Source organism: Apteryx mantelli, chromosome 2 (genome assembly GCF_036417845.1).
Source record: "Apteryx mantelli isolate bAptMan1 chromosome 2, bAptMan1.hap1, whole genome shotgun sequence".
Lineage (NCBI taxonomy): Eukaryota > Metazoa > Chordata > Aves > Apterygiformes > Apterygidae > Apteryx > Apteryx mantelli.
The window spans coordinates 17,591,750-17,611,693 of record NC_089979.1 but is presented as its reverse complement, the minus strand read 5'-3'; the positions used below and the strand labels follow the sequence as shown (position 1 = coordinate 17,611,693).

Below are 19,944 nucleotides of genomic sequence, written 5' to 3'. Positions count from 1 at the left end.
GATAGACACAACAAAAGTGGTATCATAAAAAATTATGCAAAGCTCTTGCAAAATCCTCAAGCTCTTGCAAAAAAGTAAGATGTGTGTTATGAGACTATCCTAATGTCAAAAACTGTTAATATATATAATCTATTAAGGTAGAGGCTGGACAGTTTAAGAAATGCTTAATTACCAAAAAAAAAAAAATTTGAGAGATTTATAAGGAAGTCTCCCATCTGATACCACATTCCTACATGACCTGTATATTTTGGCAGATTCACACCTGCATACATGTGAAATTAAAAAAAAAAAAAAAAAAAAATTTATGAGGAAACTGTTAAAGATAAAACCCATTAATATTTAACACAAGCACATATATATAGGTAGATGGAGATACCTGAACTTGAGAAAAATCTTCTTTTTGTATTTTTACCCTTATCTACTCACATCGTTTCACTTATATTTTTTATTATTATGTTGTAGCCATATTGCCGCACTTAAAGGAGACATACATATCTTGCTTTATATCTTGTATCTTATTAACAGGTGAGATTATCTCATTTTAATAGTTTCCAATTTAAAATATATACATATCTATATTTGTATATATATATACAGATATATCAATTTTTTAAATACATAGAGCAGGTTTTCTCCCCTAATGGAATAATCCTTTGGGCTCGATTTTGTGATACATGTCCAGCAGCTTAAATAAGCATGCTGGAATACTAACAGAAAATGTCTGTACAAGTATGTTAGACTTCTGCACACATTCACATACAGGTTTCTAACCAAGATGCTCTTGGTAGCCAGACAGTAAAGGGTACTGTGACATAGAGGAAAGTACAAAAAATAGATTATTTTTTTTTAATATGTAATGAGAATACATCAATTTTAAAGAGCTTCACATGCGATACTTTCCTTCTTTGTTTCCTCTATCCTGTATCTATTGATATAATAAGACAGTAATGCGGGTATATTTTTAGATGCAGCCTACTTATCAACTTTAGATGCTGTGCAGCCTACTTATCAAACATTACCGATGTAGGGTTAAACGCCCATTGTTATTTTCAGTGCATACTAAAAAGTGAATATTCAACAGAATCTTGCCATGTATGCTTGCATTAATAATTAATAAAATGTTTCAGTAATCAGCCCAATAACTGACCAGGGGTAAATGAAAGTAAGGTTTTGTAAATTAGAACTGTTGTAAATTATCTCAAGGCAGTACGACAAACTTTTGTTGATACCAGAGTATTCATGAATAAAAAAAAGGCAAAAATCACTTGCTGTACACAAAAATATGCATAGACACCATATAAATGCAAACTAGAAGTGGGAAAACTCTCTCCATGATTTTCTTCCACCATATCGTGCTGGAGAAGCCTCATGTTCGTAGACCCTGGTCCTCATAGGTAACTTTAACCACCCCGATATCTGCTGGAAGGGCAACACACAAGGGCACAAGCAATCCAGGAGGTTTCTGGACTGCACTGATGACAATTTCCTGATACAGGTGATTGAAGAGTCAATGAGGGGAGATGCTCCACTGGACCTCATACTTATAAAAAAGGAAGCACTGGTTGGAGATGTAGAGGTTGGGCAGCCTTAGCTGCAGTGACTATGAAATGGTGGAGTTCAGCATCCTGAAAGGAGGGAACAAAGGAGAAACACGATCACAATCCTGGACTTCAGGAGAACACTTTTTTCACACATCTGTTTGGAAGAATCTCCTGGGAGATGGTCCTGGAAAGAAGAGTGGTCCAGAGAGCTCATTGATTTTCAAAGTTCACCTCATCCAAGCTCAAGAAATTGTCCATCCCAACAAACAGGAAATCAAGCAAAAACAGCAGGAGGCCTTCATGGATGAACAAGGAGCTCCTGACAAAACTCAAACATAAGAAGGGAGAGGTCACCCGACAAGAATAAAGGGACACTGTCCAAACATTCAGGGATAGGGTTAGGAAAGCTAAAGCCCAGCTGTAGTTGAATCTGTTGAGGGATGTGAAAGGCAACAAGAAAGGCTTCTACAGGCATATCAGCAGCAAAAAGAAGACTAGGGAAGATGTGGGCCCTCTGCTGAATAGGGCAGAGGACCTGGAGACAAAGGACACAGAAAAGGCCAAGGTACTCTCAATGCCTTCTTCACCTCAATCTTCACTGAGAAGACTGGCCTTCAGGAAGCCCAGGTTCCTGATACCAGAGGGAGTCTAGAACAAGGAAAACTTACCCTCAGTGGAGGAGGATCAGCTAAGGAGACATTTATACAAACTGGACATAAACAGGTCTGTGGAACCTCATGAAACGCGCCCATGAGGGCTGAGGGAGCTGGTCAATGTCATTGTGAGGCCATTCTTGATAATCTCTGACATGTCATGAGAATCAGGAGAGTTTCCTGAGGACTGGAAGAAACCAAATGTCACTCTTATTTTCAAGAAGGTCAAGAAGGAGGATCTGGGGAACTACAGGCAGGTCAAACTACAGGACTGCAGCCTCACCTCGATCTCTGGGAAGGTGATGGTGCAATCCTCTTGGACACCATTTACCAGACATATTAAGGATAGGAAGGTGACTGGGAGTAGTCAGTATGGATTTATGAAGAGGAAAGCATGCCTCACCATCCTGAAAACCTTCTACGATAAGATGATTGGCTCGGTGGATGAGGGAAGAGCAGTGGATGTTCTTTCTCTCGACTTAAGCAAGGTTTTCAGTGCTGTCTCCCATAACATCCTCACAGAAAAACTGATGAAGTACACCTAGATGAATGGACAGTGAGATGGACTCAAACCTTCCGGAACTGCTGGGTTCAAAGGGTTGTGACCAGTAGCACAAAGTCAACTCAGGAGGAATAACCGTATGCACCATGCATGGGAGCCAATCGGCTGAAAAGCTGCTTTGCAGGAAAGGCCCTGGGGGTCCTTGTGAACAGCAAGTTGAACATAAGCCAGCAATGTGCCCTCATTGCAAAGGCAGCCAACAGCATCCTGAGCTGCTTTAGGAAGAGCATTGCCAGCAGGTTGAGGGAGGTGACCCTTCTGGAGTGCTGTGCCTAGTGCTGTGTCTAGTGCTAGGCTCTGGAGCTACCAGAGTGAGTCCAGCAAAGGGCCACGAAGATGATTAAGGGGCTGGAGCATCTCTCATATGAGGAGGTGCTGAGAGAGCTGGAATTGTTCAGCCTGGAGAATAGAAGGCTCAGGGGGGTCTCATCCATGTGTGCAAACACCTGATGGTGGGGGGCAAAGAAGATGGAGACAGACTCTTCTCAGTGGTGCCCAGTGGCAGGACTAGAGGCAACGGGCACAAATTGCAATTCAGGAAACTCCATTTAAAAATAAGAAAAAAAAAGAAAAAACTTTTTTACTGTAATGGTGATCAACCACTGGAACAGGTTGCCCAGAGAGGTTGTGGAGTCTCCATTCTCAGAGATATTCAAAATCTGACTGGACATAATCCTGGGCAACCTGTTCTACTTGACCTTGCTCTGAGCAGAGTGGCTTGACTAGACAGTCTCCAGGGGTGCCTTCCAGCTTCAACTATTCTGTGATTCTATGTAGCACAACTTAGAAGGGAGGCTTAGAAAAACATATATGGGACTCAAAGTCAGATGTCACAGGGGACAGTCCTTTATAGTCAAAGAAAACTGCAAGTTTCTCATTAAATGTCTATTGTTGTAATTTGGGATTACTAGTAGATCATAAAAGGAGCCCTTGGAGTGCCTCCCCTTTCTGTAGTCCTATCAGCAACCACTGGAAAATAGTTATTGCACTGTCTCTTGCCTAAAAGGAAGTGATTCTTCCTAGATATGAAAAAAGGCTTAATTTTTATACAAAGTAAATTAGACAACTAAAGCTGAAATTCTGATACCACTGAAGCATATATTCATGATTTAATCATAGATGCTGAAATTGAAATAAAACTAATAAATGCAAAACAAAACAAAAGGGACAAAGAGGGAAATAAGAAATACTAGGAATAGATAACAGAATGACACTGTAACATAAATTTATAGAGGATCTGCATCAAAGGTCTAAGCATAAATGCTAAACTCCAAAAAATGCAAATACCTGGACTCAGGATTTTAGCTGCAGAATACTGATATTAAGCTATAAATAAAAATAGGTGCATAATAAATCTTAAGTAAATTACAGTCATGGGACCTTCCATGCCTTATTCGTCACCCATGCCAGGGCTTTAGAATGTGGTAGCTCAAGCAATTATTAAAATGAAATAAGGGAGGAAGGGGGCGGGGGGCATGGGCTTTCCCCCTTAACCCCACCATTTTGTTCTTTTGAGGAAAGATCTTTCTTTCGTTATATCAGTATCACCGTATTTTATATCAATCACAAAAGAAAAACAAAGAAAACAAAACAAAACAAACCTGAAAAGTTCAAGGACTTTCCTTCCAGATCAGTATTTTACCACTTCCTTTAAGGCATATGGCCAGATTACCTGCCTTTTCATTCAAGGCAACATCTTTAGTCAGAATAAAAATCCATCCTTGGCATTCACCTGATGAACAGGAGGTCAACTAGGGTATTTCTGTGAATGTAGCAGTATGAGTCCCAATCCATTTTTGATTTCAACAATTTATCTTGACTGCCTTCTGAATATTAACAGTCTTCTGACATGTTTGTGACACATCTTTTTTCTGCCTTTATTTTTAGGGCAGGTTTTACTCATGGTTTGCTCTTTGATCTTCCACAACTACAATCAAATAGAAACTAATGCCATGTCACCGCTGCCTTTTTTATTTTTATTTTTTTTTGGGAAATATATGGGTAAAACATTCTTACAAAGTTAACTCTTTATAAATCAGTGCAAATATCCTATATGGAAATTACGTATATGCATCTATCCTGAAATACTTCAAATTTACCCAAAATGAAAGTGTTTGCCTTACAACAAGCAGCAGCTGCAAAAGTTTAGAAACCCTTTCTTTTACAAAATAAATACAAGCATTTTTAACCATGTAGGATACCATACAGGTAACCATGGAAAAACTTCTGTTTCAAAATTATGTACAAATTACCCCATATTCTTTTTTCACTATTCCGAGCTTTGGCACATCATAGATTTCTTTCTAAGGATAACTTTAATTATTTTCTAGCGAGCAAATCAACTTCACAGAAGAGATTCTTGATAAGAAAGATCATGCAAAAATGTGTACAAGAACAATACAAATATACTGATCTCACAAATATCAAAAGTGTTGGTGCACCCTCATCAATGAGGCTTATCACTTGACTCCTGTCCACATGGCCTTCCCTTCACAATTGTTTTTTTTTATTTAATTTTTCTACTTTTCAAACCATAAAATCTGATAATAAACTCATTGTCCTCTCTGGCCACATTTAAAGTATTTATCAGAGGATCAATTACCTCCAACATTTCTACTAAGACAGAAAGACGATTTCTTGAGAAATTGTTTTTCTATAGAAATAGATACTAAAACACTCGACACTGAGGCCAGAAATGGTACCGACAATGCAGCCTGAAATAAATTAGATGCTGTTCTCAAAGACTTAAATTCCTTCCCTCCACCCCCAAGAACAGACCTGCTGTATTGCTCTCTGGATATCAAAAGCATAGTATTAGTCCACTGCTAGCGGGGCTTGAGAATGAACGGCACGTTTGGTTAGCAGTGGGAGGCACGAGACAACTGCAGTGCAGTGAAAAGCTAAGGAGACAGATGGCTGACTGGGACCAAAGATATTTCTTTAATCTGTTCTGTACTGATACCAAGCTGATATTGCTGAACCCAGTCAGAATAGAAATCTGACCAGATTCAGTCCTGGCACAGGCACAAAGACAGTGGGAACAACATCCGTTTACAGCAGAGCTGAATTTCCATTCAGGTTCTTTTTCATCTATTGCTTCCTACCTTCAAATATTCTCTATTTTTAAACTACTTAATTGCAAATGATGCAACAGAAGAAGCTCTGAAAGGTTTAAAGTTCAACAAGCCCTCATGGTTCTCATGGCTCTGGTATAAAATACAAATATTGCCATGTTATAATAAACACCATGACATTATTTGTTATAGTCATTATAAATAAATATTAATAACTAATCTTCATTATGTCAATGGCATTTTTGACTTAAGACTGGAAAAGATCTCAAATATAAAAAGTTGTGCCTTTTTAGCAGTCATGCAAGGCAAGCACTATGGTGCTCAAGACTGTAAGGCAATGCCAGCATGAATCAAAACTGAACACATTAAACCTATGATTGTGCAAGCAAAAACTTTATACATTCAGATACTTTAATATATGCTAAAAAGAAGCTGATACAACTATAAAAATATCATCTTAATTTTCCTTTCTTTTTTTAGAACTCAGCTCAAAAATCAGTTTCTTCAGCAAGTCTAGGTTCTTCCAGTCAGTGGTAGCCACATTTTATACTGATAGTCCAGGTCAGAATTTTATTTCTTAGACAACATATAATGCCATGTAAAGCTTTTATCTATCCATTATTTCATAAACTCTCTAATTATCTTTGAGTCTGCATTTCATTGTAATATTAAAGATATATAATTATGTCTGACCAACAGCACGCAAAGGATAATTTCAGCGTTGTCCAAAAAATATTATTATAAACATGTCTGTAAGAAACAACAACTCCTTGCACCAATTTGCCCAAGATGAATCTAAGATTTTTTTCAGTCTAGTGCCTTCAGTAGTACATCACAGAAGTGCAGGAACAGTCTCTAACAAATCATATTTTGAAACAGAGATTATATTGTTACCAATATCTTGATTAATTTAAATTTCTTCTTTACATTTTCATTCCAGACATAACTCGGTGCTGTACCATGCCTTATCAACTATTCTTGATTATAGCCTTATTTAAAAACTCATACTTAATTTTAAGTGACCTGCTCTTAACTGTAGTTCTTATGCGTTAACTATATCTTCAACCCTTTCTTGGCATTTAAGCACATGAGGAAACATATAAGTATATACTAAGTACTAATCAAATAAAATGGAATCATGCATGCACTTAAATACTGTGCTGAATGAGCCCAGAACTATCCAGAAGTTTAAAGTTGAGTGTATGCTTACATATTTTTATCAGTCAGGGCCTATGCTATTACTGTAGTATTTACAGTTTCAGAAGAGTTTCCAATAAAAAAATTACTTTTTTAAAATACAGAAATCTTTTGAATATTTAACTTTTCCTTTCAACTATCCCAGGCATGAGCTCTGACAAAAGAGGAAGTTTATTTTGTTTTTATTAGAACTGGAATTTATACAGATGAAGTAACTAGATCTCTGAAGAGTTTTAAGAGGAAGAAAAACAAGCCTAACAACCACACTGTCCCAGAGACAAAGTGTTCATCCACTTCTTAATTTTCTGCAGTCTGCTTTAATTCCAAAGTCCCTTAAAACAGAAACTGGAAATTTGTAATACTGAAGAATAATGCTTCTGAATGCTCCCATACAAAATACTTTTTATCAAAAAAGTGCTTCTTGTATTGACCGAGTTCTGCACTTTTGGAAATTCCACTGCATCACCACATTGGACCTTGGGGTGGGGGGTGCTGGAAATCAGCAGCAAGACACAAGGGCCTCAGAACAAGAGTGCAAGCCTTATATTTTTTCTCCAAGTCCCTAATATTTAAATCCTGCATTCCCCTGAGTTTTGTCAGAAGGTTCATAGAAGCTTGTGGGCTTCAAGTTCTGTTTCTACCATTGGAAGAATGTATAAGCTCTGATTTGACCTCATTCATGTAGACATCCCCTTACTTTTTTGAAATGGAGCAAGGGTATCTGTTTTATTTAAAAATACAGTCAAAAAAGGTCTTACTTCTATGTTATACTATAGCTCAATTGTGGTTTCAAACCAAACTGTTAGAACACTTGTTTAAAGTGTAAGTGCTGTGCCCAAGTTCCTCAAACAGCATATCACATCATACCAACTACCACGCCTGAAATAACTGGCTCTCAGAAATCCTAGGAGTACATAAATTTCATCTTGCTCACTGAGGGGTTTTGATTAAAAAAATAAAAATATCAAGCTTCTTCAGGCCAGAGAAACAGATCTTCATTATTACTTTTAAACTTTGCGCTCCAGATGCTCATCTGTGGGACAGAGCACCATCGTTCTCCTTGCACCCCTTTCCAAGGACTCTTGTTGCATTTTAAATGATCCATAATTTGGAGATCCAAAGTGAATCCATGAACTTCAGTAATTTCTCACTAAGGCCAAACTCCATGTGAACAGTCTTACACACAGTGCATCCCTACTTGATTATACACGATATAACTATACCCATGACATTATTTCATACCATCAAGTAATTGGTTCTGGGAATTGATTTAGGGAATCACATAAAAACATGCTGACATCTACTTGACATACAAAAATCAAAATACTCTCAGGTGAAAGTATCTAATATTGGTCATTTCTTAAAAATGTCTACAAGGCACCACATACAGCAGTTGCACTATGCAAATAAATCATATAAATAACAAATGCCATGGTCTATATATGCTTTTCTGTTTTTTAAAGCAAAATCAGAATTTTAAACTTACCTTATTAGTATTGATAGCTGTGATGACCCACACACACTGAGCATTGCTGTCATACTGGAATGGAAAATTAGGTGATGTGAAAGTGCCTCCAGGTCCCTGAAGACTGGATCCACAAGTCTTGACTGCAAAAAGAAAGTTCATCTTATAATTCACATACAAAATACATAAAGCTTGTTTTATGAATCTGCTACAACTTATATTAATCAGCATTTAAAGGATTAAAATACCATTGACCAAAAATAGAACTACCTAACACAAGATAACTGAACACTCACGCTTCTGTTCAAGCTCATAATCTAAACCAAACCAAACCAAACCACACCACACATGCATACACACAAACATTCGAATGAAAAGAGGGACTACACAAAGAGGAACTCTCTGCTCCATTTATTTTTAAAGGAATGCTTTCATTTAAGAAGTACCTAATGTCATTATCTCCACAGATATCTGTAAAAAGAAGAGTTTATATAGTAGAACACAAAGATCACTCTAAACATGGTGTATATTTTTGTTTATTTATTGGTGTATGGCTACATCAGCATTTTTCCTGCTGTTACCACTTCCCATGCCATTGAACCAATAGCTGAAACATTGAAAATTTTAAAGGGAACTTGTAAAAGCCAGTCTTACACAAAACAGTGTAACTGTTTTTAAAGACTGCTAAGTACATTCATTTACAAATCAAAATCTGTATGGTTATTTATAGTAGAATATCATAAAAAAAAGAAATCCTTATTCATTTTAGGTTGTGTCTTACATCACAAATAACCCACAGGAGATAGAGTTATTTGGACTGGTGAATGCTACTACTTAGGCACTAAAACCATAGCCTGCTGAAGCCAGGGGAAGTTTTACTGTTGGCTCCTTGATATTCAAATCTTTCCTAATGCACTAATGGTGAACTTTTCCTATACTAAGCTCTAGAACTGACAAGCAACCTCAGCTCATGAGCTTCTCATCCTGTTTCTGTAGTGATTATTATGGCATGCAAGTAAACTGCGGAAGCTAAAGGATTATTGCTAACTCTAGATGCTGGCAGAATCCAGCTCATGTAATCGATTAAAAATTTTGACTAAAAGAAGCAAAATTACCATACAGCCACACTGCACTTTGCATGCACAACGCGTGCTTATCTGAGCAATACCAAATACATGCAGATTCAGCTGTTCTTGGATGCAGACTGCTTCCCCCACCCCATTAACCTCCAGGAGGAATGTCATTCAAAATGGAAATGCACAGTTACCCAGGCCTTAGAAAACTAAAAAATTCCCTCCCCAGACCTTGTGGCTCATTTCTGGTTCTGGGCTTCACCACATTTCTAGTGCTAACTCAGTTATTACATTTCCGGTGGTAACTTTTGCAATCATACGAAAATCTCCTGATAAATTTGACCCAGCTAGTTCATAGAATTATTATTCTCCAAGTCTGAATTACAAATGCACCAAATAATTTATTGACACATTAGTTTAACACACAATCAATACTTATAACATTAAAAACTTTCCTAATTTCACAGAAAAAAATGTTGACAATTGATTAATGTAACTTTTTTTTCTGTTAAATTATTGGTATGTGCTACTGACATGACTCAGTGACATGTACATAGTTGGTATTTGAGGATTTTTTTTAAAGGAACATATTTTGAAGAATTTTCTTCTAAAAAAAGATACTTATTATGGATTTAAGTAGCACGCTATTGCAAAAAAATCCAGATAATGAAATTATTGCATTTTATAGAATGGAAAAAAAAACATAATAAACAAATAAAAAAAGACACAACTGGCACCAAACCTTCTTTAGAAAGAGGTCTGTGAAAAAGTGATATACAGGAAACCCATCATGGAAGTCACAATTAAATACTGCTAAATCTACTTCAACATCACCTTTTCCCAAGTGAATCTGTGTATCCAGATATGGAAATTTTGGTCAATACACAGCTTGGTTAAGTATGCTCTACTTGCAACAGCTTGCAAATAAAAGCAGATACTTTTAAAAGACTGTGATAGTTGGTAATTATCCAGTGTTGTGAACTCAAATTTTTGTGTTCTCTCCAAACATAAGACATGATATGAGAGATTCTCATATGTTAGGCAATTTAAAATGCTTTGGCACATTCAAGAAAAATGAAGGCTACTAGGTCAAACAATCTAACAGAATAATCCAGCACATAATGTGCTCATCGTTTCCATCCAAGCCACGCCACTTTTACCCCTCAGAGAAAAGCCCGTTCAAAGCCATCCAGAAGCCGCAGCCCGGGGAGAGGACAGGACGGCTCCTGATTTACGAGCAGGGGCTGCAGCTGATGAGTGTCTGAGCAAGCGAGAGAGTATCAATGCCTGGCACAGCTTTTCTTCTCTTGTGTTTCTAAATAAGAACCCGTATGACTCTTGCAGCTCGTGTTGGTGTGTGGGAAGAGCGAAAGCGAGGAGGGAAAAGCAGTGAGTGTTCCCGACCCAATCTGCTGGCCCATCTGAGCGCGCGTGTGCGCGTGGCCGTGTGGAGCGGGGCGGGCGGCACGTTGCGTCGCAGGCTGACCTGCTCCGCGCAGGAGCTGCCTTTGCTGCCTCTCCTCCGCACAGCCACGTACCGGAGGCCCCAAAGAAAAGCCATCTGCTTTGCTAGTGGAATGATCCTGATAGGTCTTTGACACCTAATTTCTGTTGTTTACACTCATTTCAAGTATTCCTAACAGACATTTGCCTTGAGTACTAAATCAGAAAAAAAAAATCACAAATTAAAGACACCTGATTTTGAAACCTGATTAATGAGGGAAAAGGAGTGATTAAAAATATGGATCTTCGTTCATCTGAAAATACAAATATAAGAAGCAGCAAAGATGAAACCATTTGCTATACTTATTTACAGTTTAAGACGACTTCTAATTCACCAATATAAAATACTGAAATAGTATGATCTAATAATGAAACTCTATAGAGCTCAAATAGAGAAAAAAGTATATGTTTAGGGCTTTAGCTCTTATATGATTAATCCCATTGCATCTGTCAGGTGACTGATGAACAAATCACATCTGTGTTTTTTGGATGCGTATCAGAGTCATTTCTGTTTAGTAACAATTGTAGTAAAAGCACTGTTCTACTGTAATATGATAATATAATACTAGAATATGCTAACAATTTTCAAGTCTGTAACCCAATTTGCCCATTAAAAACAAAACCTCCCATATGATTACTTTCTTTACCTAGTAAGTCATCTGCCTCCGAACATCAATACTGTATTGTCTCCTTTAATAGCCCTGGTTCTGCTTGCTTCCCATTACCTGTTCTCTGTCTTAATAGGCCTCTCATGCTCCCTGCCTCTGCCTCCGGTTTTGTGTGGACTACACGAAGATTCATTCTCCAGCACTGCAACCTTTAAAGTGCTGAAATGCTGCCAATCGTGGGCAGTGCACTGTATACTTGTAAATTTTTTTTTTTTAGTCATTAGTAGCAAATCTCTCAAACACCTAACAAGCAGTCTAAATAAACTTGTTGCTTTATTTATCAAAAATTATAAATACTTCCTACATCTTTTGTTTTGAGACATTCTTTGACAACCCTTCTGAGTTCAGGTTATTCCTCATAAGCTAGTTCACCTAAGTGTGAACGGGCTGTCATGTTTCTGTGCTGATTCTTACAGTACTGTAGGGAGTAAGCAAAAAAGAAAAAAAACCTAACTGTTTGCACTGGATTTTGGAAGTACTGCCTCAGTCAGTTGATTAATGCAACTCTTCGCATGGGTAAGTCTATTTAACATGAGCAAAGCTTCCAGAAGCTGAAAGTCGCAGAATTGCAACTAGGGTTCAAATACGCAGCGCTAGTGATCGCCGGCTAAGCAAGCACAGAGCGCCGGTGAGGCGAACGGCACCTGGAGGTGTGTTCGGCTCAGCTCCCTGTGCTGCCGCCTGGGAAACGCGCAGCATGGAACGGCCGCTTCCGACCGCTGCCGCGCCACCTACCTCGGCCAGCAAACTAAAATAGGCCTGAACCAAAGGGAGGCAAACAACCTGAAAAGTACACTAAGTTACTCTTATAAAGCAAGATTCCTAGGACATGTAATTTTATACCTCAAATACATAAAGCACATGTAAACATGCCCTCCATAAAGTTTTATAGGGAGGAAGTTTAGAAACACTTCATAGACATGAAATTTCATAAAGCTTCAAAAGCACAAAAAAGAACCAACTCAGTAACAAGAAAAATAACCTGTAAAGACAGGAAGAAAATCTAAACTGCTTTTCTGAAGACTGTTCAATAGTTTTGTAAAATATATGCAGAGAAGCAGCATATTAGGGGCTTAATTCCTTTCTAATCCTGGAATCCTGTCTAAACATGGGAGCATTTGGAAATGGGATTTTTATATCCGTAAGAAAAGACTATTAAGAGTAGACAATTTTCTGAGCAGTACTGATAAAGCAGCAAGTTATCTCATTAGAACATGGGGGAACAAAATTACATTAATCAGCATGCCAGATAATCCATGTTTTTCATTGATTGTCTTACATACTTTAGTTACTGTTTATATAGTGTATTAAAAATGTGTAATAACAGAAATCATAAGTAGCAGGTCCTTTTAAAAAAAAGGAAGACAAGTGCCTATACTGAAATTCTAGTTCGGCTGGCGCCGAACGCCAAAGCAGGGAGGCCAGCACGGTCTCACCTCCGTGCGGCTCCCTGCGGACAGGCGCCGCGCTGCCCGCGTGACGCCTCCCCGACATCGCGCCCCGTCAGCGTACGCGGAGGCGCACGTGCTGCGGGCGGCTCGCGCTCCCCTGCCGCCCTGCCCGTGTACACCTGCCCACCAAGCTTCAGGCAGCGCTTCACTGCCCCGGCCGCTTAGGCTGAGTTTGGAGACCTCAGGGGTGCGCTGGCTTTAAACTGCTCTTGCCCCCTCCCTCGCAAAGGGAATGCCAAAACATCACCTAAAAGCTGCAGTAGAAAGCACCGCACATACGCATGGGTGTTATAGGAAAGTAAAATAAGGACTAAATAGTATCAACAGAAGACAGGTTTTAAGTTTTTAGGTGTTTTATTTCTCTGATTTCCTCAAAAGGAGAAAAAAAGGAGCAATCTTCTCTGGTAGGTTGGGAATTCAAAAGCCAGGATATGGCAGTAATAAAACAGTTTTGTTGAGCTGGCTAGAGACTCAAAGTCCAGATACACAGTCACTAGCTAGTATTTCAGACACTAAATTGCAAGGCTGCTATTTTTTCATTTATAAATATATAGAGGTCTATTTATGTGTGTGTATTTTTATCCTCAAGTACACAAACTATTTGGCAAAGTTACTTTTGAACTCATACATTTCTTTCCATAACACTATAACACCACAGACTATAGCGGCAGCATTTGCTGCTTGCTGGCCCATCTCCACAAAAAGACACAAAAAAACCCACAGCAGGTGGGGGGGAGGCAGAGCAAGAGGCAGAGCGAGCGAGCGCAAAAGAGAGAAAGGTCATGCTAAGGAAGCCTGAAGCCAGCTCCTGCTTTCCTAAATCTTCATGTACTTGTATGCATGCACAGATATACAAATATATACAAACTTAGGTTTTCATGGATACCTGTGCATGTTCATACATACGTGTGTCAGCAGATGCGTGTCTCTGTGTACACAAACATGTATCTAATTCTGTTTTAAGCATATAAACAGCTGAACAACACTAGCTGAAAATCAGGCACATGAGCTTTACCACCATGACAGATTTGTTACTTTCCTTTTCAGTAATTGCAAAAAAATTCCAACTGAGACACTTTCTTTCTTCCACAAGAAAGTCTGACAATTTATTTTCAAGTTGAAACGCTGAAGTAAAAAAATAAACAAAATGTGGACTTTAAGAAAAAAAAAAATCACACACCTCACCTTATAAATCATGGCATTATTTCTCATCTTTCTGCAATTCATCAGCACCTATTGCAGCCAACTCCTACTAATTCTGACAAATTTTTATACCAAGGTTGCTAGTAAACCCCATGTCAGAAATGATATTCTTGTGATACTCAAAGTGTCTGAAATACATATGAAGTTATTCTGCTTTATTTAAAATGGTAACAAGGTCTGTAACAATCTTTTTCTCATGGAGTGGTGCTTTAGAGACTGTAAGAACCAACTGAAGTTAGGTTATACCAATTTTATTTGTCTTTCCTCAAATGAAATGGTTGAACTAGGTAGAAGATGTGAGAGAGGATACTATGTGTAGTGCAGGAAAACTGGTTACTGTGTATAGGCATTTTTAACAACCAATTTTTTTCTAAAATGAAAGTAAGAGGACAATCTAAGGGCTATCTAATTTCTCAATAAAACTTGTCTTAGGTTAGTAATATATTACAAATAAAAAGGTGTTGAACACAAATCTTCCAGAATGTAAACAGATTTTAAAAGGTGCATAGAAATGATACCAAAAACTATAGATTTCATTAAGCATGATATTACAGCATATAATGACATGCATTATTCTAACGGCAGTATCTGAATCTACTTAAACTGACAATTTATTAGTACTGCACACTGTAGCTTGCAGCAAATGGAAAATACTCTTCTATTGATGTATTTCTTTCTTTCTTTTTTTTTTAATGCAGAAAAGAATAAAGAACTATAGCTTTGGATTCCCTTTGTGGAACAAGAACACAATAGCAATATAGTTTTCTGGTATTACATTCTACACCAGTGGCTGCAACAAAGTGTATTCAAAAATAAAAAAAGATAGGAGTTTTAATTGCTTGAACATTTACTACACATTTTGTATATGTTTTTCAACATTATTTAGAAAGACAAAATACATAATGGTAAGATAATATCACATAATGTCTTTTTCTGGACTTCTAGAGCCTGTCCCTACTTCTTGTAGGGCTTTGAGAACCCTGCTTTACAATCTTAATATAGATTAGCTGCTTGTCCCCTGCATGGGTGACAGTGTGTCTGTTCCCAAATACAAAGCAAAACACAGGTTCCCTTGGCATTCAGTTTCATTCATCTTGAATAGATGCTTCTGACACAGGAAGACCATGTTGGATGTCCTGCTGCTGAAGGATTTTGTGAGTCTGTACAAACAGCTTGTCAAAACTGACTGGTTAGCACCTCCAGTAAGTCAAGACTGTGGTCATATAAGCTAGCCTCAAAGCATTAGTCAAAATCTGAGCTGCTATATTTTGCAACAAGTGAAGTATTACAAGTGGGAATAACAGAAAATGAATCATTATTAGGATTGAGAAACAGATCAGTTCTCTCCTAGTTTACTCTTGCGTCTTCTGAAGGTTTTGTTCTGGCTTTGGTTCATTATTATTCAGCATGAATTTGCTTTCTTTTTTGGAATTGATCTAAAGACAGGAATTAGGTTACCGTTCCTATGCAGATGATACATGTGTTTGAAGATTAGTTCTGATTGTCCTTCTGAATATTTTATACAGTATTTGGAAACAGATAAGCCTTTAGACATTGATGTCTATTACATTCTAAAACAAGCGTTATCAAATTTATACTAGCTGGCAGTCACAGGTGCACATCGAACCCACTCCCTCTGAAATCCATGAGGAGTTCTTTTACTCATTCAGTAACAGTCGTAATAGCTCAGTAGCTGTACTAGTAAATCTTTCTACTGCCATTCTCTGTTTACATTTCTGATACACAGCTATTAAGTCAGTAGGAAAAAAGTCAAATACAAACATGAGATTGATAAAATTTGACCCTTAATGTTTTTCATCAAATAGGGATTTTTTTATTGGGTTGTTGTAGAAGCAAATTTGAACAGACCAATATGTATGATCTGACTTCCATTTAGAGTTTATATGATTTTTATATTTCTAAGTCACTACCTTTATCAGATTATCTAATCAAATACATCAAACTGACATTTTCTCACAGTACCACATCTGATTTCAGACACATCATAAACACAGAAAAAAATATCATTAATACATTTTACAGGAAACAGACAAAAAAGACTCATAAGACCTTACTGTCTTCTAAGCCTGGAACCAGTTCTTGGTAAGAGAGAGAGGTCAGTAAGTTGATGGAAAGCTTTTGCCATTCCAATATCCCAATCTACTTTTCAGAAGTTATTATGAGTTTTGCTATTAACAAATAGTCAATGCAAGCCAATAATGAGAAATCATGAATAAGAATTCTGTATATGAAAGTAAGTCAGATAAACTCTGAAGGGGAAAAATTTAGAAGAAACAATTAACAATGACTGTAAATATAAAGTCAATATAGCAAAAAATAATATTAGAAGATAATTTACTTTTTGTAATCCTTCATACTGAAGGTAATAGAAATAACACTTAAAAAAACAGATTTTATGTATATTGGATAAACTAGATATAAACCTCCCTCAAGAAAACTTAACACCACCCCACCACAAAAGACATGAAAACAAAAGGAAGCCATGCAATATCCTCTAACAACAAAGGTAAACAAGGGGCACCTTCAGTTTGGGAAAGCTGATTAAAGATATACTGTCTATTCATAACACGTAATCACTGTACTGTAAGAGTGTGTTCAAAAGACTCAGCTATATGTGTAAAATGACTAAGTTCAGCTTGTTAGAGTTCCACAGAAAATCTACTAAATTAAAAGATAAAGTCAACCAGATAGACACCATTTAATTGGATTTTCAAAAAGCCATTAACAAGGCTACTCACTCAGAAGAACTGAAATAGGAAAAAATGAAAAACAGTTAAGCAATTGGAAAAAGAAGATAAATTAATGAAATTAATAACAGAATATTCTTCAGTGAATTGATTAATAGGAGAGGCAAAGGTATTTTCATCACAGTTTTTATATAGAGAATATAAAACTTCATGTATATATATAGACATAGATATATGGTTATATATATAATGAATATATATATTTATTACAGAAAAGTACAAAAATTTTAGTAGACCAAATACTACACCAAAGTCTTACCAGTTGGCAGGTAGTCTAAGCTTTTCCCATTTTTTCTTCAAGAGTCAGAGAGGGAAAGAAAAGCCATTTTAAAATTTGTGTTTGTAGGGCTTTTTAATGAGTAACTTGGTTTACTGAACTTTTTTCGGTCACTAAACTTTGGAAACTTTAGCCTTTGAAAATTTCTAAAAAAATCTCCCCAATATATCCTGATATACCTACCTGTAAAACTGTGTTCATCATGAAAATAAATATCAAATAATGGTAAAAAAATTATTAAAACCTCAGTTTTTCATGTGCACATAGAAGATATATTCTCACTGCCTTATGGGTTTTTATTTTATCATCTTCATCTTTACGGAACTACTATAAAACCTTCCAAAATTTTATTTGACGCATTCCTAAATAAAACACATTCTTCAAGCAATGGTACAACACCAGAATGATTTAATCTTTGCATTTAGGACATCGTTTATAGGTTTCATCTCTTTGAGGTGTTACTTAATTCTATGTTTGCTTAACATTACACTGAGATACAACATTTCTGTCAGTACATCTGCACATGCAGATATTTTACAGATATTCTTCTCCAGTCTTGTTTAAGTTAGTTGCAAACCATAAATTAGCAGTAATGACTCTTGGGTGGCCACTGCTTTAAAGTAAATTCAAAATATGGAGGTTTTGAGGAATCTTCCAGAATCTTCACTATAAGTAGCTATTATATTAAATCACAATTACTTAGTATTCAAATTAAAAAGAAAGATTATATCTCATTAGTTAGCACACGGTTTTATATCTAAGCTACTATTTAAGCATGTAAACCTTCTTGGGAGTTCTTTTGCAGTATAGTCTAGTTCTTTGACTTCAGAAATCTGCAATGCATAACAGTAGGAATATTTGATCAGTAGTCACATCTGTGTTTAAACTCTTGAAGGCAGTGATTTTTTGTGAGTTCATTTTAAATAAAATTATCTTCTTACGCCTGAGGAGTTCAATTTCATTGCCAATAGAAGCAGTATGTTTAGCTTGCTGATGGTATTGCAGTGATGTTAGTCCTGCATTAATAAAATTTTCACCACATAGTATGCTCTGCAGTTTCAATTTGTCATTGTGACTCTAAGCAAACTTAAAATCATAAATAATCAGGAAGTACAGGCTTTTATAATTGAAAATATGAGTATATGCTTTACTCTTCACTTTTTCTCTAAGAAAAATACAACTCATCTGCACTTCAGTACTGCAGTACAGTTGATTTGATTTTGGTTTTGTTTCTAAAATAAAATGCAGGACTATATGTCCTAATGGTTATTACATGTGAACTATAGCTATGACTTTAATGTTAAAGTAGAAGAAATAGTAAAGAAAAGAAAAAAAAGGAAAAAAATTAAAGAACAATAATGTTTTACTTGTTAAGAAGACAGCACTGCCTAAGCAACTTGCCATGGCCAATAATATGAAAATCATCTCTATTAAAAAGTCAATATAGAATTATTTATTTTGCAGCCATTGCCAGCAGAAGGCAAATAACCAAATCGATATTTTCTTGGCACTTGATTGGGCTTGGAGGGAAATGGTGAAGCCTTGGCATTCTAACTGGGAAACAGAAGTCATACCTCTGTTATTGTACCTAAGATTCTTTATCAAGGATGGTAGACTCTTTACCAGAGATTTCCCTAGGTTAACCTCCTTCCGAGAACAGTGAGAAAATTAGCTGATATCAGAGCATTTGTCAGCCTCTCAGTTCCTTACTTTGCAGCTCTCTACTGCATATGTTTTAGACAACAGGGTGGATATCCAGGCTTACAGTATTCTAACTAAAACAACTGGGCTCATGAGAGAGCTTTTTCCTTTTCAGAAAATGGCAAAATGTCTTTCAGCCTCTCTTCATGCTTTTCCATAAACTATGCTCACATTACCTTGGAGGACCAATGAGTGCAAATGACAAGGATAAATAATAATGATGTGGTATTCTCTTCTTTAAAAAAAAAAATCAAAGTAGTGCCCATCAGTAAGTGGTGCCTGTAAACTATAAGCTGAATCATGAGATGAATGGGATGGGGTGCCTGTGGAGTCAAATCTCAATCACTGCTTGTAGAACATGAAGTAACAGAGCCCATCCCTGGATCTAATGAGTCTTCGTTAGTTTAAAGAGATTTTTCTTCTTCTCATTTCTTCTTCTCACTTGTTAAATTTAATGAGGTTACAAAGAAGTTCTTTACAAACAGCCTAACACTTATAAAACATGAAATCACTCTGCATCTATAATTCTTCTTCAGAAGAATTTCCCTAAAATTTTCAATATGATTCACTGATAATTAATTACCTGTACTTGGGAAGATGCAGTCACTCTCTACCTCCAAAAAAGTACCTTAATGAGTGCAAGTATACTTAATATGTTAAATTGACAATAGCAACGGCATATTTTATATCCACAAGAACCAGTAAAATGCCTGAGAATAACGACAGAACTGATGACTGTAAGACAATGAGAGGAATATCTATAAAGGAAACAGTGTCAAGAAGAGGATGGCTGGATTTAATATCAGTG

General features: G+C 36.8%; 1 protein-coding gene across 1 annotated transcript in view; it reads right to left on the bottom strand.

Annotated features, from left to right (window-relative positions):
• CSMD3 (CUB and Sushi multiple domains 3) overlaps positions 1–19,944 on the bottom strand; it is a 734,654-nt gene that overhangs the window by 395,779 nt on the left and 318,931 nt on the right. Inside the window, 1 exon segment of the mRNA XM_067292283.1 lies at positions 8,514–8,635. Within this exon segment, the coding sequence (XP_067148384.1) occupies positions 8,514–8,635 (122 nt within the window).